This window comes from Peromyscus leucopus, chromosome 13 (assembly GCF_004664715.2).
Source record: "Peromyscus leucopus breed LL Stock chromosome 13, UCI_PerLeu_2.1, whole genome shotgun sequence".
NCBI classification, from domain to species: Eukaryota; Metazoa; Chordata; class Mammalia; order Rodentia; family Cricetidae; genus Peromyscus; species Peromyscus leucopus.
The window spans coordinates 40,221,385-40,240,766 of record NC_051074.1 but is presented as its reverse complement, the minus strand read 5'-3'; the positions used below and the strand labels follow the sequence as shown (position 1 = coordinate 40,240,766).

Genomic DNA, 19,382 nt, shown 5'->3' with positions numbered 1-19,382 from the left:
ACTCTTGAACAGACTTCCTCCCTCCTGTTCCTCTGTCTAAGTCCTTTCTCTCCCCTTACCCTTGTCCACTCACTCTGGGCATTCCCCACCTCAATTCTTCAGACTTAGGGTTATTCCATCTCTCTTCCCCCTCCCTCCGTGGTGTGTGTGTGTGTGTGTGTGTGGTGTGTGTGTGTGTGTATACATGTAGATGTGTGTGTATACATATGGACATATGGGTGTGTATACCTGTGGATGTGTGTGTGTGTGTATACATGTAGATGTGTGTGTGTATACATATGGACATAGGGGTGTGTATACCTGTGGATGTGTGTGTGTTACACATGTGGACATGTGTGTATAGAGGCCAGAGGTTAGCTTTGGGTGTCGTTCTCCATCACTTTTCACCTTATGTTCTGAGATAGTGTCTCTCACTGAGCCCGGAACCTGCCAGTCTAATTAGGCTAGAGTAGCTACCCAGGATGCCCTGAGGATCCTCTATTTACTGGGGTGCTGGGGAGCTGAACTCACGTCTTTGTGCTCACGTGGTAAGTACTCTGACTGAGGCATCTCCCTGGGCTCTGTTGGAAGAAAGCCAACTTCTGCTTTTCATCGCTCAGTTAAGAACCATGTTCACTGATGATACCTTCTGTAATCACCAAGAATTTGAAAAAATTCAGCCTCATACACAAGTTTTCAGGTAAGTTAACATTTTCACAACATTCATAGTCCTCTTCATATTTACACCCCATTATTACTATTACTATTATTATTATTGTATATATTATTTTCCCCAGTAGACAGTACAGTCCCCAAATGGAAGGTGTTTACCTTCAACTTAATTGAATCCTAAGGAACATAGCATCACGTCCTGTACACAGTAGTTGCACAATAAATACTAACTGGGACAAGCTAATGCAGTCGTTAAATGAAGCAAAGAGAAAGAGTTAGGTTACAGCTTCCTAAGATTCTTCATTCTCATCTCAGAAGAAACGGAGGAATTAGAATGTTTGGGATTAGTGTCATTGACCTCTCAAGGGGTTTATTTGTGCCTAGATATATAATACATATAATATATGTAAGATCTATATAGTATATATAAGATATATAATGCCAGGTGAACTCTATATCAGACTGTCTGCGAAAGGAAGCCGTTGTGAGCTGTGTTAGAAACACCAGGCTTTACCTTTGCACGCTGAAAAGAGAAAACGCTTTTGTTTGCTTTGAGCCTCTTGTAGATGGCTTTGTCCTGCTGATAATCACAGTTGTATTATTTACCTCAGAAAGGCTATCGGACCGTGCCGTCTGTCCTTTGCATTGTACTTGGATATTAATTTATTGCTGGAGGACACATTGGGGGAGGTTTCTGAAATTGCATAGGGAAGTGTTTCTTTAATCCTCAAATTTGTCAAATGCTTTATAGTAATGGAGATCATAATCTCCGGGTTGGTAGGAGAGACGGAATGGTTCCTGGGGATATTTTTTCCTGAGAAATGGCTATTTTAGAAAAATGCTTTATTCAGGGTTTTTTTTTTTTATTTTAAATCCTTTCCACATGCTTTAAGGTCCTCAGGAAATGAGTAGATGGCGTTGATTCAGGTCTTTTGTAAGACACTGAACAATGCTCCGGGTCTCTGATTCACAGTTAGTGGCCTCGAGCCCTCACAGGTGACTCTTAAAAGCGGTTTGCTTTAGTATTGCACTCTCACGTACATTTTAAACAGACTGTTCAAATGAGGTCATGATTTTGGGAAATGGCAGACTTAATATCGTGGCCATACCACATTAAATTGTCAAGCAGCTAGGCAGTGCGTGGTTTCAGGGACGAAGGAGAGTGCACCTTGAGGCCATGACATTCATGTTTCGATGGTTTCTACTTCAGCTTAGGTCGGGGCAGGTTTCTCTTCTCCTCTGCATTTTTCATACTGAAGAATTCCTTTTTTCTTTGTTTGTGAGGCAGCCACAAGTTGCAGCCTGCCTTGAAAATGATACCATTAGTAATGTCTTTCTGCGTTCTGAGGCATGCACATGTTGCCTGCTAACAGTTATTGCTCATTAAGTGTCCAGAGCTAGTGCAACACTGAGAAGCCCGGGAAATATCCAGGTCCAGGAAGGGCACAGATACAGTAATGATTGCTCATTCTGATGATGAATGTGGCCTGCTCTTCCCTAATGTGATCTGGGATTGGTACCAGGTAGGTTGCCCCTAGCTCATTACTTTTCATTGCCTGGTACTGTTTGAGTTACTCTGAGTCTCAGAGTTAGGGGAAGAACTGGAGGATCAATTCCCTGTGAATATATTATGAAAGGTAGTTTTGAATTGTTCAAAATAAAAAAAAAACAAGCAAAACCACAAAACACAACATCCCACTACAACCTAGTGTTTGACACCCCAGAATGAATACTTAGCTATAATTCTAAGCACTCTAGAAATTTAATTTTATTTCTTGACAAATAACAAGTATTGCCAAATTTCTTTTTTCAAAAGATTTATTGTTTTTGCCGGGCGGTGGTGGCGCACGCCTTTAATCCCAGCACTCGGGAGGCAGAGGCAGGTGGATCTCTGTGAGTTCGAGGCCAGCCTGGTCTCCAAAGCGAGTTCCAGGAAAGGCGCAAAGCTACACAGAGAAACCCTGTCTCGAAAAACCAAAAAAAAAAAAAAAAAAAGATTTATTGTTTTTAATTATGTGTATGTATGTGGCTGTGTGAGAGTATGCGCATGTGAGTGCAGTGCCCACAAGCATCCAGAAGAGGGCATCAGCTTTCCCTGGATCTAGAGTTAAAGACTGTTGTGAACTACCCTATGTGGGTGTTGAGAACAGAACTCCCGGCCTCTGGAAGAGCAGTATGGGGGCCATTCTGTTAATTCATTCCCTCCCTCCCTCCCTCCCTCCCCCCCCCTCTCTTCTCTGTCTCTCTCCTTGGTTTTCAAGACAGTTTCTTTGTGTAGCCTTGGCTGTCCTGGAACTCACTTTGTAGACCAGGCTGGCCTCAAACTCACATAAATCCACCTGCTAATTCCTCCTGGATTTTGGGACTAAAGGTGTGCGCCACCGTGCCCAGCACCAAAGTTCCTAAATATAGACTTCTGAGGTAGAATATTGCATCTTACCCCTCCGCACAGAAACGTGGCTGTGCATCCAGATTCCGAGTCTCTTGAACACGAGGTCACCCTTACAGTTGTGTGGTAAGAACTGTGCTGTGTTCTCACTAGCGTCCCTCCCATCTAAGAGAATACATTTATTGTCTTACGTTCCAGCTAGTCTCCAGCTAATAAGTCTCATCGAGCAGTTTTTGGATACCAACGAGACACTGTATTTCATGAAGAGTATGGAGTGCATCAAAGCTTTCCGGGAGGAGGCCATTCAGGTAACTGCACTCACCCATCTTCTGCCCCGATAGCTGTCAAAGGGCAGAGCGAGCAAGCAGCACCCCCAAATAAGCCTGGGTTTCGGGAGTGCCGTCCACACTGTGAACAGGGCGGTGTGCCCAGAGGAATGACTGAATTCACTGCAGCTCTCATTATCATCCCTCAGGAGGGATGGAGGCAGTTGGGGGCAGGGCGCAGATTCATCCCTCAGAGTTAGCTAAGCTCTTTGTGACACCAGTGTCCAGGCTTCATGCTCCTACTTAGAGAAGGGAGGAAAGTCCCATTGTAACCTCTGGTGGCTCTGCCATTATAAAGGATAAGCTAACTCTTTCAGGACGATTGTTAGGAAATACATATTAGTGTGACTGTTGAGGGGGTTTTACAAAGACGAGTAGGTGTATGAATACCAGAAGAAACAAAGAACCTGACAGACCATAATAATTTCCCAGTGTTTTAAGTGGGGTTTCTTCGTTTCATTAGGAACTTTTAGAAAATGCTTATGCTGAGTGGTGGTGGCTCACGCCTTTAATCCCAGCATTTAGGAGGCAGAGGCAGATGGATCTCCAAATTGGAGGCCAGCCTGCTCTACAGAGCAAGTTCCGGGACAGCCAGGGCTACACAGAGAAACCCTGTCTCAACAACAACAACAACAAAAAAAAAAAAAAAAAAAAAAAGAAAGAGAGAAAGAGAGAAAGAAAATGCTTATAAACCTCTTCCAGATAATTTATGGGCCTTTATTCCTCTAAGCAAGAAGTGAGCCAATTTGAAATAGAAAGTGTATTTTTAAAGTAGACATAGTCGTAGAGTGTGTTTCTTTGTGGGTGCTGATTAAATATTTGCTGAATGAACAAATTAATACTTGAATAATGTAGATTCATACAAAGAATGACAAGAAAATGAGAAAATGTCATCAGAAGTAGATGATCCAAAAACCCTAGAAATTAAAAACAACAACAACAACAATTTGGAAAAGTGGAAGCCAGAGAAGACTGAGGATGCCTCAGAGGAGTGGGGAAAGAATTGGCTAAATGGGGAGAAGATGTGTTGCTTTTCAGATCCCTCCCCCGGGCTTCACGGAGCTTCCGACTCCGGTATTTATTGCCACCACAGCTCCGGAAGAATGTCGGCCAGCAGCGTGGGCCTTAGAGAAGAGACAGAGCCAGACTCTGGCTGTGCCGCCTCGAGGGCAACCAGTCTCTTCTGATCTCGCAAGCTAAGCAGGATCAGTGCTGGGTAGGACTTGGGTGTCTGTCTCAGTCACCTGGTGTGGATGAGGCCCCGTGTCCACCCACATCACCACAGCAGAGGTGGGAGCAAGATGGAAGAGGAGCAGGAGAGACTGTGGACGGATCAGATCGGTCCAGCTCATGCAGACCTGCTTTAAGCAGGAAAATTAGGTTTTTAAGGAACCTGAAATTCATATAAAGAAAGTATCAAGTGGCTCTTTGCTCCCTCAGCCCTCTTAAATCTCCTGATGTACAATGGATGTGTTTTCCTTTCCTCCCTTTCTCGGTAGTCTCTCTGGCTACTGACATGGTCTCAGCTGTCCATACTGGCTTAAACAGCTCACAGTACAGCTGAGGCTGGCCTTGAACTTCTCACTGCCTTGCCTCCATTTCCCCAGTGCTAGGATTATAGGCATGTTCCAAGGAGCGAAGATGAGTATGTTTCTTAATTTAATATATATATATATATGTATTAGATATTATTTATATATTAGATATGACATACAGAAATATTTATAATTGAAATATGATGAAATTTACTTTAAAATTACTCTCAGAGCTGTGTGAGATAGAGGTGTAAACAAAACGAGATTGGTTGGGTTGCTGCTGGAGTACTGTAGGTAGCTCAGTGGGAGAGCACTGGACCAGTGTGCACAAGGTTCTGTGATCAGTCTCTGGTAGTCACGAAAAGAAACACAGATTGGATAAATTGACAGTTCTTGACATCAGATGGTCAGTGTATTGAGCTGCACGAGCATTTATAAAGTGCTGTTTTGTTTGAAATTGTCTGCACTAATCCCAGCACTCGGGAGGCAGAGCCAGGCGGATCTCTGTGAGTTCGAGGCCAGCCTGGGCTACAGAGTGAGCTCCAGGAAAGGCGCAAAGCTACGCAGAGAAACCCTGTCTCAAAAAACAAAACAAAACAAAACAAAAACAAACAAACAAACAAAAAAAAAACCAAAACAAAAAAACAAAGTTCTAAGCTGCCAAAATCTGTGTGGCTTCGAGCAGCTCTGTGCCTTCCAGGGATAGCCGTCTTTCTGGTTCACAGACACCAGAGCAGTCTGAGTTGCTGGTTTCCGGTTGCCGAAGTGCATTTTGTTTCTGATGGATTCAAGTCCATTGGTCTGGAGCTGAACTTGGCTTCGTGTTTGCCCTGACTTGCCTCTTCTCCCCTTGCCCACCCCCAGTTTTCAGAAGAGCAGCGCTTCAACCGTTTCCTGGAAGCCCTTCGAGAGAAAGTGGAAATTAAACAATTAAATCACTTCTGGGAAATTGTTGTTCAGGGTAAGGTGGTGGTGTTTTCTTCAAATATTTATGCTACTTAAAAATATACATAAAACTTTCCTTTTTACGTTTTCATTTTCATGTGTGTGGTGTACCTGTATGTGCAAATGCAGGGTTTCTTTTTTTTTTTTTTAATTATTAAGAGATTTTGTATTCATTTTACATACCAACCACAGATTCCCTTGTCCTCCCTCCTTCCACCCCCCCAGCCTTCCTCCCCAACCCACCCCCCATTCCCACCTCCTCCAAAGCAAGCTCTCCCATGGGGAGTCAGCAGAGCCCGGTACATTCAGTTGAGGCAGGTCCAAGCCCCTCCTCCCTGCACCAAGGCTGTGCAAGGTGTCTCACCATAGGCACTGGGCTCCAAAAAGCCGGCTCATGCACCAGGGACGGATCCCAATCCTATTGCCTGGGGGCCCCCTAAACAGTTCAAGCTAAACAACTGTCTCACCCATCCAGAGGGCCTAGTCCAGTACCATGGAGGCTCCTCAGCTATTGGTCCACATGCATTTCCACTAGTTTGGCTAGTTGTCTCTGTACTTTTTCCCATCATGGTCTCAATGTCTCTTGCTCATAGAATCCCTCCTCTCTCTCATCAGTTGGAATCCTAGAGCTCAGCCTGGCATCCGGCTGTGGCTCTCTGCACCTGCTTCCGTCAGTCACTGGATGAGGGCTCTATGAGGACAGTTAGGGTGTTTGGCCATCCGATCACCAGAGTAGGCCAGTTCAGGCACCCTCTCGACTATTGCCAGTAGTCTATGGTGGGATCATCCTTGTGGATTCCTGGGAACCTCCCTAGCACTCTGCTTCTCCCTATCCCATGGTGTCTTCATTTATCATGGTATCTCTTTCCTTGCTCTCCCACTCTGTCCTTGTTCCACCTCAAACCTCCCATTCCCCTATGTTCTCATCCCCCATCCCTTGCCTTCCATCACCTCCCTCTCCAGTTTGCTCATGTAGATCTTATCTATTTCTCCTTCGCTGGGCGATCCATGCCTCCTTCCTAGGGTTTGTACGCATGGGGCATATTTTGCTTGTGTGTGAGCGCGCGCCTATGTACGTGTGCACACACATGGGGAATCCCATGGTGGATGTAGAGAAGCATCTCCACTGTTCTTCACCTTACTTTTTAGATGGAGTTACTCTGATCACCAAGGATGAAGGCCCTGGAAGCTCTGTCACAACCGAGGAAGCCGCAAAGGTATTGAAAGCTCCTTCCCTCGCTGTCTGTAGATGAGTTACACCACGAGGAAGCTGCTAACACCATGTGCCTATTCCTCACCAGCCACGCCAGCTGCTCAGCTGCAGCATCAGAAGAGACGTTCAGTCCATTCCTTTTCCCATGGTTGTTTCTAGAATCCCTGTGGTCCTAGCTTTAGTAGCTGCAGAGTTGTTGAACCCCAATGTGTTTCCTGCTTAGCCCAGGTCCTGATGAAGGCTGTGGAGTACAACTCTCCAACCCTACTCTTCCCCACCTTAAATTCCGCCCCTCCTCCCCGCCCCCCAGATAGGGTTTCTCTGCGTAGATTTGGTGCCTGTCCTGGAACTCACTCTGCAGACCAGGCTGGCCTCGAACTCACAGAGATCCGCCTGGCTCTGCCTCCAGAGTGCTGGGATTAAAGGCATGTAGCCCCACCTTAAATTTTTTGAAATTACATTTTAAATGTATTTGGGGTGTGTGTGTGTGGTGGAGTGGTCTGCACGCCATGGCACATGACTTGTGGCACATGGCGCACGTGTGGACGTTAGAAACAACTGCAGGAATCAGTTTTCTCCTACGTAGCACCGCGTGGGTTCCAGGCTTGAACTCAGGCTGTCAGACCTGATGGCCGACACACTTGCCCACTGGGCCATCTAGCTGCACCTTCCCTGTCTCCTTGGAAACACTGGTTAAACAGCGGGGCCTGGGGACATAGCTCAGTGGTAGAATAATGGCTAAACCAGCGTGCACGAGGTACTGGGTCTGTCCCCCAGCACTAAACACGAAACTAAGAGAGGAACCACTCCAGAGGTTCTGCTGGTTCAGACAGGTCTCAGCAGTGGTGTGTTTGAGGTTTTAAAGCTATTTTGTGACTATAATGTTGAACTGGTAGAGAAACGCTAGTCTAGCATTGGGAATAGCCAGGTGTTTTTGTGAAAGACCCCACGTATACAGAAGCCATGAGCTTTTGATTGGCGCATTTGTTAGGCTAAGGCTTCCTTGTTTGATGTATTGAGTATTAAATCTGACTCAGCTGTCAGTCAAATATATGTAGCTATTATTTAGTTAAGTAATTCTTCTTTGTACCTCAAGGTTGTGATGAAATTTGTATGAAATTAAATTGAACAGCTCAGAGTCCATAGTTTATAACCTTCTGCGTCAGTCCCAGTCACTGGCTGACCTCGTCCCACCAGGACAGTACCTGGCAGCCGGCGGTTGACTCAGCTGCTGTGTGCCAGTCACTGGGCTTGGATAATGATGGTGCCTTGACCCCTGGGAGCTAAAATGGTCAGTTCCGGGAGCACAGGGCTGGGATGAGACTGGACATAACCACGGGTGTAAAGGAGAGCTCAGCCTGGGGCTGGGAAGGGAATGGCGGGGACAAGAGTGGGAACGTTTACTGTTTGTCTAACTTCAGGTCACATGGAAAATGCTGTGAACTTGCAACTCAGAAAAGGAATTAGACACGGACATTAGAGAATCATCTGGGCAAGAAGTTAGCCAGCAAGAATCAAGAATTTTTACTAAGTATTTTGATTTTCAAAGTTTTTTTTTTTCTCGTTCATTTTTTATTTGATTTTTTTTTTTCTTGAGACAGGGTCTATACCTAGGCTGGCTTTGATCTCCCTGTATAGCTAAGGAAGACCTTGAACTTAAAAACAAAACCTTTGTGTGTGTGTGTGTGTGTGTGTGTGTGTGTGTGTGTGTGTGTGTGTATACCTGTTGAAGTATATGTTAATGTGAGTGCAGACACACTCGTGCTATGACATGGATGTGACAGTTAGAGGACAACCTTGGGTGTCACCCTTGCCTCCCATCTTGTTCGAGGGAGGACCTCTTCTTGCCATGGCCTGTGACAGGGTAGCTGACCACAAGTGTCTGGGGCTTCGGCTGTTTCTACTTCCCATCTTACTGTAGGTACACTGGGTTTACAGATGTGCACCGTAGTCTCCAGCGTTCACGTGGACACTAGATTACAGATGTGCACCACAGTCTCCAGTGTTGGATTACAGATGTGCACCACAGTCTCCAGCGTTCACATGGGTTCTTAAGTTCCAAGCTCAGGTCTTCATTTGTGCAGCAAATACTTTATTCACTGGGCATCTCCTCAGCATGGCTTTGAATTCTGATCTTGCTGCCTCCATCTCTGAACTGCTGAGATTACATCATCACACCAGTGCATATAATGCTGGGAATTGAACCCAGGGCCTTCGCTTGCAAAGGAAGCATATTCCACCAACTGAGCCACGCCCCACCCCCACCTCACACTCTGCAAAAGTTTTTGTTAAAGAACAGGTATGGGCCTCCCCTGGAGAAGTAAGATCGCAGTGCTTAGAAGAATGCTCTGTGGTACTGATTATCGTCTCAGTGCCCTACAAATGCCTGTAGCCACTTCAGCCACAGTCAGTACCGAGTGCCACGGGCTTGAGAATGTCACTCAGATGTTTGGTTTTATTTCTGTTTGTCACTTTGTACTATGCTTAACATTTCTCCCCTAAACCAAACTGTGTCGATCAAGGGTCTTCAAAGAAACACACACACACACACACACACACACAGAGAGAGAGAGAGAGAGAGAGAGAGAGAGGAGAGAGAGAGAGAGAGAGAATCTGTTTAACCTAGACCTTTAAAGAAAAGGAAATTCCAGATTTTTTTCTGCATTTAAGCTTGCCTTAAAGTTAGACTAGAGAATAAAAAAGTGACCTGTAATGGGAAAATGCCAATCATCATATTGTATTATCCACAACGTGATCTTCTTATAGAAGGAAGAGTACTCTATTTTCAGGTTGTCTTCCTCCACTTGCAGGCACACACAAGCTGATTGTGGGTACAGGCTTTTACCCCAAATGTAGTGATGGAGGACCTCAAGTTAGACACTGGTAAAGACAGATACTTTGATTGCCTTCATCCTCCTTGATGATGGGTGCTGGCTGCCACTGACCCATGACCTTATAAAGTTTAACATGACCTTATAAAGTTTAACGATACCAGAGGGTAACCCTTCAAAATCAAAAGTTCTCTCAAGGTAGCATCCTTAATGGGAAAAAAAAAAAATCTCTTGTCAGTTTCGGTTCAGTAGATGCTCAGACTCATCTGGGCAAATCCACGCAGATCATATGGAGGATGGATGCCTGGGGTCCTGCCTCTCATCACTGTGACGAGTCTGTTGTCCAGCACACCGTAGACTGGCTGATTGGTTTCTGTGTCGCCGTCTTTGAAGAATTCCCCCAGGAATTCTTGTGTTTGTGGACACAACCTGCTGTGTTGTTCAAGGCCTTCACCTGATTGGATGAGGTTTACTAACGTTATCAAGGGTGTCCTTAAAGTCAGCTTTTTTAAATGTGTATCTTACCTACAACACAGTCACAGTGACATCCAGATAGCGCTTGATGGAACAGCTGGCCGTCAGGCCTGGAGAAGTTGGAGTAAACTGTGCCAGCCAGCCCTTGCTAGATACAGCAAGTCCATGTATAATTTAATTTTAATCATTATGCATTATGAAAAATCTGTCATCTAGGTGAGACTGACTACATATACTAGTTTTCACAGGAAGTAGGGAATGCTGGTCTTCAAAAGGCAGGCTTTCCTCCCCGCAGCACGTCTTAGCCAAAAATATCACACCTCAGTGAATACAGAGTTAGTAAGGGAAGGGGTCTAACAAGAGAGAATACCTTCAGATTGTGTGAGACTCACTCTGTATTGTACGTGTGAGATCTTCTTTCACATTAAAGAGCACCGAGCCTGTGCATCAGGAGTTTTAATGTCTGAGAATTAAGCTTTAGAGAAAGTTCAGCTAGTTTCTAGGAATCAGGTGGAGTCCTTAGACGATTCTAACATCACCAGGACCGACTCCGGGTGTAGTGTAAGACAGCTGGGGGGAGGGGGATGTCGCCATCTTTGAGTAGAGGTAGCGCAGTGGGTAACAGGTGGGAGAAGATCTGCCTCTGTCACTGGGTACCTGGTGCCGCCTTGCTTGGTGGACAGTGTTTCTCTACCAGCAAAACGCCACTTTATGGCAGATGAGAACCAGGGGATGCAGCGGAATGCTTGGAGTACCCGTTCTGTGAGACGCACTTTGGTATGCATTACCTTATAGCCTCTGCAAAAGTATATTGCACATCAACTTTGCAGACTCCCTTTTGCATCTAGAAAACATAATTTTCTTTCTTTCTTTTCTTTCACATTTTCAATGCTTCTACCGATCTATCTATCTATCTATCTATCTATCTATCTATCTATCTATCTATTTTGGTTTTTCTATTAAATGTGTTTATATGGCCAGGGGAATGCTTAGCAGGAAAGCTTAGGACACAATGAACTAAAAGGGACTCTGTGGAAGGAAGGCAGGACTAACACTCAGAGTTGCCCTCTGACCTCCTCATGCACAGTGTGGCATGTGTGCACCTGCCTGCACACTCCCGTGCGTGCGTGCATGTGTACACACCATATGCATACTTACAAAGATTTAAAAAAAATTTAAAAATGGCATCTGTTGGTTTTGTGAGAGAAAAATGCGCCTGTAGATGCTAGTGAGAAATGCAGATTTAGACTCTGGCTCAGGGAAACGGGTTCCTCATGGCCTTCCCCCCCCCCCCCCCCCCGAGTTGTGTGTGTGTGTTTGGCTTTTGTTGGTGTATGGGCCTGTGTTTATATATGTGAGCATGTGGGGTTGTGTGCATGGAGGTCAGAGATCAATGTTAGATGGTTTCCTCGATCGTCCTTCACAGATTTTTTTTTTGAGGCAGGGTCTCTCGCCGAGCCTGCTGCTGACACATCTGGCTTGGTTCGGGTTCTGATGCTTGTGCATCAGCGCCTTCATCAGCCGAGCCGTCTCCCCAGCCCTGTGTGGTGTTGGTAGGAGTGACGTGCTGCAGCTATTGGTGAAATGCGAACCCTTTGCACAGGCGCTGAGTATTCGTTTACACGGTGGTCCAGGGTTAGCTTCGCCCCTTCCCAGATAATCAGTTAGGGAACCCCGACTAATCAGAAAGATGGAAGAGCCAGCCCTGTTGTTCATCCACGTTCTTTCAAGATGTTTACCATAAGCTTTTTAAAATGAGCAAGCTGTCAAATCCTTGCTATGAAATGTTGACATTTGAAAGGAAATAACTATCCAGGGATGTTCACTTTGAAGTGAAAATTAAATGATAACTTTATGCAACACCTTAAGGAGAGTCACTGCTCTCCAGTATGTTTTAGAAGTATGTGGATTTTATGATTCTTTGAGAAATGGAGGTACGTCTGTCCTGCTACGGACATGGAAATGTATTTCACAGAGATAACTTTGGTGTTTCGTGGCTATAATCCTGCAACTTGGGAGAAGAAGGCTTGTGGAGCCAAGGCCAAGACCAACTGGATTGCCCATGTCAAAAAGAAAAATCATTCATAAATTTAGATAGGCACTTTCAAGTTGCCTGGCATCTCTGTTCCATTTTGAAATCTAGGTGCAAATACTACTCTCTGTAATTCATTTAATGTCACTGTGACCCATTGATATTTTTGCTGAACTTGTTCTATTCTTAGCTGGGAGTGTTATGCCTGTCATTAGTAGTTAATAGAGTCTTTCCATAGGAAATCACTGGCTGGGAATCCTGTTCTAGGACCTAGAATCCTGATGAAGGATTCTAAGACAACGTCTAGGAATCACTTCTTTGGGTTCTGTGTAGCTCAATGGCAGTGCACTTGACCAGCATGCCAAGGGTCCTTGGTTTGGTTGTCAAAACACAAAACAAGCAAAAAACAAAGAATTGTTTTTTGGGTGTTTGTGTGTGTGTGTGTGTGTGTGTGTGTGTGTTTGTGTTGTATGTATGTATGTATGTATGTATGTATGCGTACCATGTGCATGCCAAGTGCCCTCAGAGTCAGAAGACGGTGTCAGATCCCCTGGAACGGGAGCTACAGACAGCTGTGAAACTAACCCAGGTCCTCTAGAAGGGCAGCAAGTGCTCTTAACCTGTGAGCCTGGCTCCAAAGAACTGTTTCTTTCTAGGCACGGTGACACATGCCTGTAACCTCAGTCCTCATGAGGCTGAGGTAGGAGGGTCCTGAGCTCAAGACCAGCCCGAGATGTGCAGCAAGACCCTGTCTAAAAAAAAGAAAAGAATCATCTTTCTAACTGGTTGGTGGTCTCTGTTGGACCATGACCATTTCCTTTGTTTATTTCTGCTTTAAATTACTGATGTAGTTTTTCTGGATGTTAGGGAAATAAGTGTGTGTGTGTGTGTGTGTGTGTGTGTGTGTGTGTGTGTGTGTGTGATGTGATCTCACAGTATTACTTAATGGTTATTTAAAGCTTAGTACTTTTTGTTTTGTTTTTCTAAGTCTCACTATGTAGCCCTGGCTGTCCTGGAACTCACTTTGTAGACCAGACTGGCCTTGAACTCACAGAGATCTGCCTTCCTGTGGGATAAAGGCATGTGTTACCATGCATGGCAAGCTTGGTAATTTTTTTTTTTTTTTTCTGAGACAGGGGCTCTCTGGGTAGCCCTGACTGTCCCAGAACGAACTCTGTAGACCAGGCTGGCCTTGAACTCACAGAGATTCACCTGCCTCTGCCTCCAAAGTGCTGGGGTTAAAGGTGTGCACCCCACCCCCCACCCCCCTGCAAGCTTGGTAAATTTTACATTTAAACTTTTACTAAGGCAGAACATAATGTAATAACATCATGTGTATACAATTTGATGGATTCCTCCATGTGATGTACCTGAGTGTTTGCTGCCCAGAGGTCAGAGTCAGACATGCGCGCCCTTCCCATTCAGAACCTCCTGTCTCCTGCACACCCACTACCGACTCTGTCCCTTGAGAGCCTTTGCGTCTGTTCCTGGCGCTCGTGTACTTGGAGTCAGAGCTTTTGTGACTTTCCACTGCTGCTCTTTTCTGTGGTCGAGCTGTGTAGCGTCCCTGTTAGGATTCTACTGCAGCGTCCATCCTTCCTCCTGCCGACAGGCCTTTGGTTTGTCTGGGAAGCTGGACGTTTGTAAATGAAGACATGGTAGGTGTTCTTGGACAAACTTGTCTAGACGTTGGATGTAACCCCTCTAGTTAGAGCACTCACACTTATATAAACATTGTTGCCTCCCTTAGTTCATCCGAGACTAAACACCAGCCCATGAGCTAGAGGGGGCATTTGGGAATAATCAGCTGTAGGACGGTCAGGTCCTTGCCCCAGGGCTCCTCCGAAACCAGCAGAGCTGAGGGTTTCTCCGCTGCACGCTCTTGTCTTTATGAGTGAAATAAGCTGTGTATAGCATTAGTGAAACCCCAGATTATTTCATGTTAGGCAACCTTCTGTTCCTATTGACTGGTTTTTGTTTGTTTGTTTGTTTTAGGCCAGAGCTCATGTAACCCATAGTGACTTGAACTGACTTTGTAGTGGAGGGTGACCTTGAACTGTTTAACCAACCCCCGCATCCACCCCATCCCCACCTGCACCTCATGATTGAACCACCATATCTGGCTTTGGTTGGTTTGTTTGTTTTCTTAATTTTTGCTGCTATAGTATCAGGCACTGGATCAGGGCTTTGCCCATGCTAGACAATCTGCTTACCACTACTGTCCCAACCTGATGTTTTCGAATTATCTATAGTTATCTGATGGTGCTGGAGTCAGCCCAGTGAAAAACCCTTGGGATTTTGTTTTGTTTTGGAGACAAAAGTCTTACTCTATGTTCCAGGCTGGCCTGGAACTGCCTGTGTAGACCTGGCTGGCCTGGAACTGCCTGTGTAGACCTGGCTGGCCTGGAACTGCCTGTGTAGACCAGGCTGGCCTGGAACTGCCTGTGTAGACCAGGCTGGCCTGGAACTCTACAGCAATCCACTTGCCTCGGCTCTAAGTGCTGGGAGTGCCACCATCCCTAGCCCTGTGTTTTTAGCATGGGTGTTGGTAAGGGTCTGACTGTTAGCTTTTAGTCTTAATGGAGGGATAAGGCTGGCCGTTCCTATGCAGAGGTTATTGATTCCATTTTTCTGAATGTGGCCAGCGTTGAATCTCGTGTACTTAGAGATAGTACTGTTGATTCCTTGTATAACGATCTGTAGGTAAGGAGGCTCTTTGTGGTAACCCCAAGTAAATGATGGTGGTTAGGGGAAGGGGAAGCATGTCACCCCAGTGTCCATTCTGTTTTTGCTTCACTTAGGCATATTGCAAAGGAAAAGAATGACAAAAGATGGGAGTGACTCTTACCCCTTTCTGCTGTGACCTGAGAATTTGGTTCTTTGGTTGAGAAAGCAGGCCAGTCCTTGAGTGCTCACTCTCTAGCTTCCCGGTCACTGCGTGGTCTAGAAATGACTTGCCGTTGAAACTGATGAGGAGCGATCTGCAGACGAGATCAGCCTGGGGCTTTGGCGAGGATAAGGAGGCAGCCCAGCCCTTAGCCGTAATCTGCTTATGCTTAGGAATGTGGAGATTGGTCAGAAACTCAGCTGCTGATGCTCTGAAATTGGTGGAAGCTCAGGGCTTTTTTTCTTTCTTGCTTTTTTCTGCTGTTCTGTCCTTCCTAGGAATTTGGCCACATCTCAGAGATGTGCCGTTCATGTTTAATTATATATACCGAGGCCATACTGTACAGACCATCCTATCTTAATTCATCCTTTAACTGCAATATGAAGAGGCCTTGCAGGAGGTAGGGCAGTGGGAATTGGAGCTTAGAGGATGAATGCCAGGATGCATTAGGGTTTTTCTAGAGTTATCAAGGAGTACCTACCACGTTTCAGGTTGCTGAGGTGCCGTATGTAGTGGGCTATTGCCATCGAGCTATGGAATTTGTCATTTCTTTGGGAGGTGCTGGTTATTTGTGGCCCCACAGGGGTATATAGTGAGAACTAGCTCTACCTTTATCCTTTTTACCCTAACTAGGTAAGTCTCACTATATGTTTCTGATCTGTGGAAAATTGTCTGTGTTGGTTAATGATGAGTGGAAGAGTCAAGGCAGGAAACAATCATTTTAGTATAATAATCAGGACAACTATAAAGAGTAAGAATCAAGGGGCGAGTGTAGCTTATTTCTAACCTTTGACATAGTAAACCAAGTGCAAAACTTCATTTATGGCACTTGGCCCTCAGGTATCTTTATTAACATCACCCAGAATAAATACATAGACTCAGTGAGACCTAAACCACGTTACAGTTGTGTTCACACTGTCTGCCCCAGATTGTCTGTCTCTGGTGGTGTTGATCCCAACTCCGCACAGGGTCTAGTGGAGGGTCACCCAAGGGCTATGGGAAGATGCATAATGTCCTCAAGAATCTCAGTCAAAATGGACAGCAACAACAAGTGAGGAAGTGAGGAAGGAAGCCCAGGGGAGAGATGTGGTCCACAGACTGCCGTCGCCTCTGGCCCAGGGGAGAGCAGAGCCAGTGAGGCACACCAGCCTCACACTTACAGCTCTGTGACATGCGTGTGAGCGGAACATGCTTCCAGGAACGTGCTGTGCAAAGCCTCGTGTTTAGTGGGAGGCTCCGACTTACGGCTTGATAAGGAGATACCTTTATATCTTGAGTTTCAGAGGTCGTGGTCATACCCACCATTCATAAAAATAACCGGGATTCATAGGGAAAACAGCTTTCATGTTAGGAAAGGGAGAAGACTGCAAGGCCATGATTTCCTTGATGCATGGAGGCAGGGTTGACCTGGAAGGCTTGCTTACCACACAGAATAACAGCAGAAAGCCATGCCCACCTCCACTGCCCCATTTAAAACACTTCTACAGCTCGTCTCGCTTACCTGGACAGGTCATCTTCTGTGCTGGGACAGGTAGGCCTTAGTCAGACCTACCCCTCACACGCAGGTGCTATATGCCTCGAAGTCTGAGAAAGTTCTTGCTTTTCTGTCTTGAGGGGCAGGGTGGGAAATGGTGTTCAGATCATTTCCACTTAGTACTTTGAGAAACCTGGTATCACTCCTGGATCCTTACAGACTTTTCAGTGTCTCTGCCTTTTAGAAGCTCCAGCTCTAAGTACACTGATACAGATTGTTCTCATCTGCCTGTTTTCAAACATTTCTAACACAAACAGAAGGATTTCTAGGGAAGATAAACAGCCTCCCAAGCTCACCCATTTTGTTCTCTGAGGACATTTGTCCTCACCTAGGTTCAGGAATAGATGACTATAATCTTGCTTAATTCCTCTGCTCCTCTCAAAGGAAACCAAGAGGTGCTGGTTTTACTGGGTGGGTGGGTCGGTGGGTGGGGACTTCATTATTTTTCTTAACCTGAACATGCCAGCACACCCTCTGGAAGAAACAAATATCAGGTGTGCACCATCAGTCACCTCTTTGCCAAACACTGATGTTTCCCCCTCTCACAGAACTCTCTCTCTGGTGACACGTTAGTGTGGACTATCAAACCTCAAAACTAGCCTTCTTGTTTAGAGACGAGAGAGCACAGGCCGAGCCCCTGTGTCTCAGAGCCTTCCTGCGTTTGCGTGGTCTTTTTGTCAAAACAGACAAAAGTAATCATTCTGTTGTCATGGTCACTTTCCTGTTTATAGTTTCTGGCCCCCAAAGACAAAGCAAAAGAAGACGCAGCAGAGCTTGAAGAAGGTGGTGATGTGGATGATTTAGTAAGTACTTTTAATATGTACCAGGTGTGTAAAGACCCCATTGTCTGAGCTGTAAATACAGCCACAAAACCTGTCATTGTAGACTTGTGTGTGTGTGTGTGTGTGTATGTGTGTGTGTAATTTCACACACACCAGATGCACCTTGCACTGTTAATTATTACCATTACAATTAATTATTACTATTATAAATTTAATTGTATAGGTAATTTCATAATGGGGATTCCTGAGTTCTGCGGTTTCAATTATAGCGTTCATTCAGATTAATCCTTCCCTCTGAAGAACTAAAAGGGAGCCAGGGAAGCTATTTCCTGAGTAGAAAAATGTTATAATTCACTGAAATTGTTCTTAACCAAAAATAAGCAGTGTAACATGCAGTTTGTGTGGGTTGACGAATACAAACATCCTTTAAAAGCCCACTTCTTCAATGTTCTCAATTAGCTTAATAGAAACAAAGCCAACTGATAGACATTTGCAGTTTCCTGGACTCGCCACACCGTACTGTGGGTGCCTGGGAAGCTGTGCAAATGTGGGCTTTCACAGCCGTCGTTCATGTGTGGAAGGACCATGGGTGCCCTTCAGCCTCTCAGGGAACCCGCAGTGATGACCACGTACTACGCTGTCAGCCTTTCTGTGGGAAAGTTTTTAGGGCTGGAACAAGGAAATAGTTGGTGTTTAAGTCCTAAAATAGTTGGCAGAGAATACCTGTACAGGGTTTGTGTGTGTGTGTGTGTGTGTGTGTGTGTGTGTGTGTGTGTGTGTGTACACGTGTGTGTGCGCAGCTGGTTCCCTTCTAAATATGCTTTTCTCGTTTTCAGCTGGACATGATATAGACCATGGATGTGTCGAGAATCCAAGAGTGCCATCTCCATGTTGCTGAGAGCTCTGACAGAGAGCATCCTGGAAGCCATTCAGGGGGACCCGAAGCTCTGGCGATCATCCCAGTGGACAACTTGGGAGCGAATCACCCCAAGTCTCTACAGAGTGACCACATACACATATATTACAAGGAATAACTTAGACCCTATCCAAATTTATAAAGAGTGACTATTTTCTGTTTGGCATATTATTTCTTGTGTGAAGTTTTACTCTTTTTGGTGTATTACACACGTACACTGAAGTTTCTGGAAAGGAGACTTCATTCTGTCTTGGTGTGTTGGGGAGAAACGCAGTCCTTGTGAGGCTATTAGATACTCATGGAGCCATGGCATGGAGTCTCAGGCCTGCTCAGGGGTCATTCACCAGGTCTGCTAGCAGCAACAACAACAACTTATGTAAAGGGAGCAGTAGGGTTTAGTTTTTACCAAGTAAGGGAGTTAGAAAAGTCACAAGTAATGACTGACCCAGTTGTCTTTCTCTTAAGATTTCCACCACCACGTTAGCTCATATGCTGGTGACTGACCTTTGACAGGCTGGGACGGGGCACACAGTCGCTCTGTACGAGCGAGCACGTGAGCTCAGACTAACGGTGTTCTCATGAAGAGAAGGCCTTTGCTCAGTCTGGTCTCTGCCATGTTGGCAAACTGGGAAAAAGCAAGGCTTGAGAAATTCCCATCAGTAGTTAGAATTGTGTCGTTCCATTGGTCCTGACTTAGAGGTGTTTCAAAAAGGGAGCGTGGCTGAAATGCTTTTTCCGTAATTTCACAGTCCATCTCTTCTCTGTCAACTTTTATACATCTAGATATTTCGCTCCCCCAAGTAGGAAACTAGCAAAGTGCTGCTTTCCTTCCTTCTGCCCTCAGGCCTTTCCCAGGTTCTTACTCCC

General features: G+C 45.4%; 1 protein-coding gene across 1 annotated transcript in view; it reads left to right on the top strand.

The window, feature by feature from the left end:
- The window catches only part of LOC114693601 (X-ray repair cross-complementing protein 5-like), a 43,759-nt gene extending 25,073 nt beyond the window's left edge, over positions 1 to 18,686 (top strand). Inside the window, exons 3-7 of the mRNA XM_028870025.2 lie at positions 3,239 to 3,348; positions 5,766 to 5,862; positions 6,996 to 7,063; positions 17,549 to 17,620; positions 18,436 to 18,686. Of these exons, the coding sequence (XP_028725858.1) occupies positions 3,301 to 3,348; positions 5,766 to 5,862; positions 6,996 to 7,063; positions 17,549 to 17,620; positions 18,436 to 18,450 (300 nt within the window). The 5' untranslated portion in view covers positions 3,239 to 3,300 and the 3' untranslated portion in view covers positions 18,451 to 18,686. The remainder of the gene's footprint in view (positions 1 to 3,238; positions 3,349 to 5,765; positions 5,863 to 6,995; positions 7,064 to 17,548; positions 17,621 to 18,435) is intronic.
- The last annotated feature ends 696 nt before the right edge of the window (positions 18,687 to 19,382 follow it).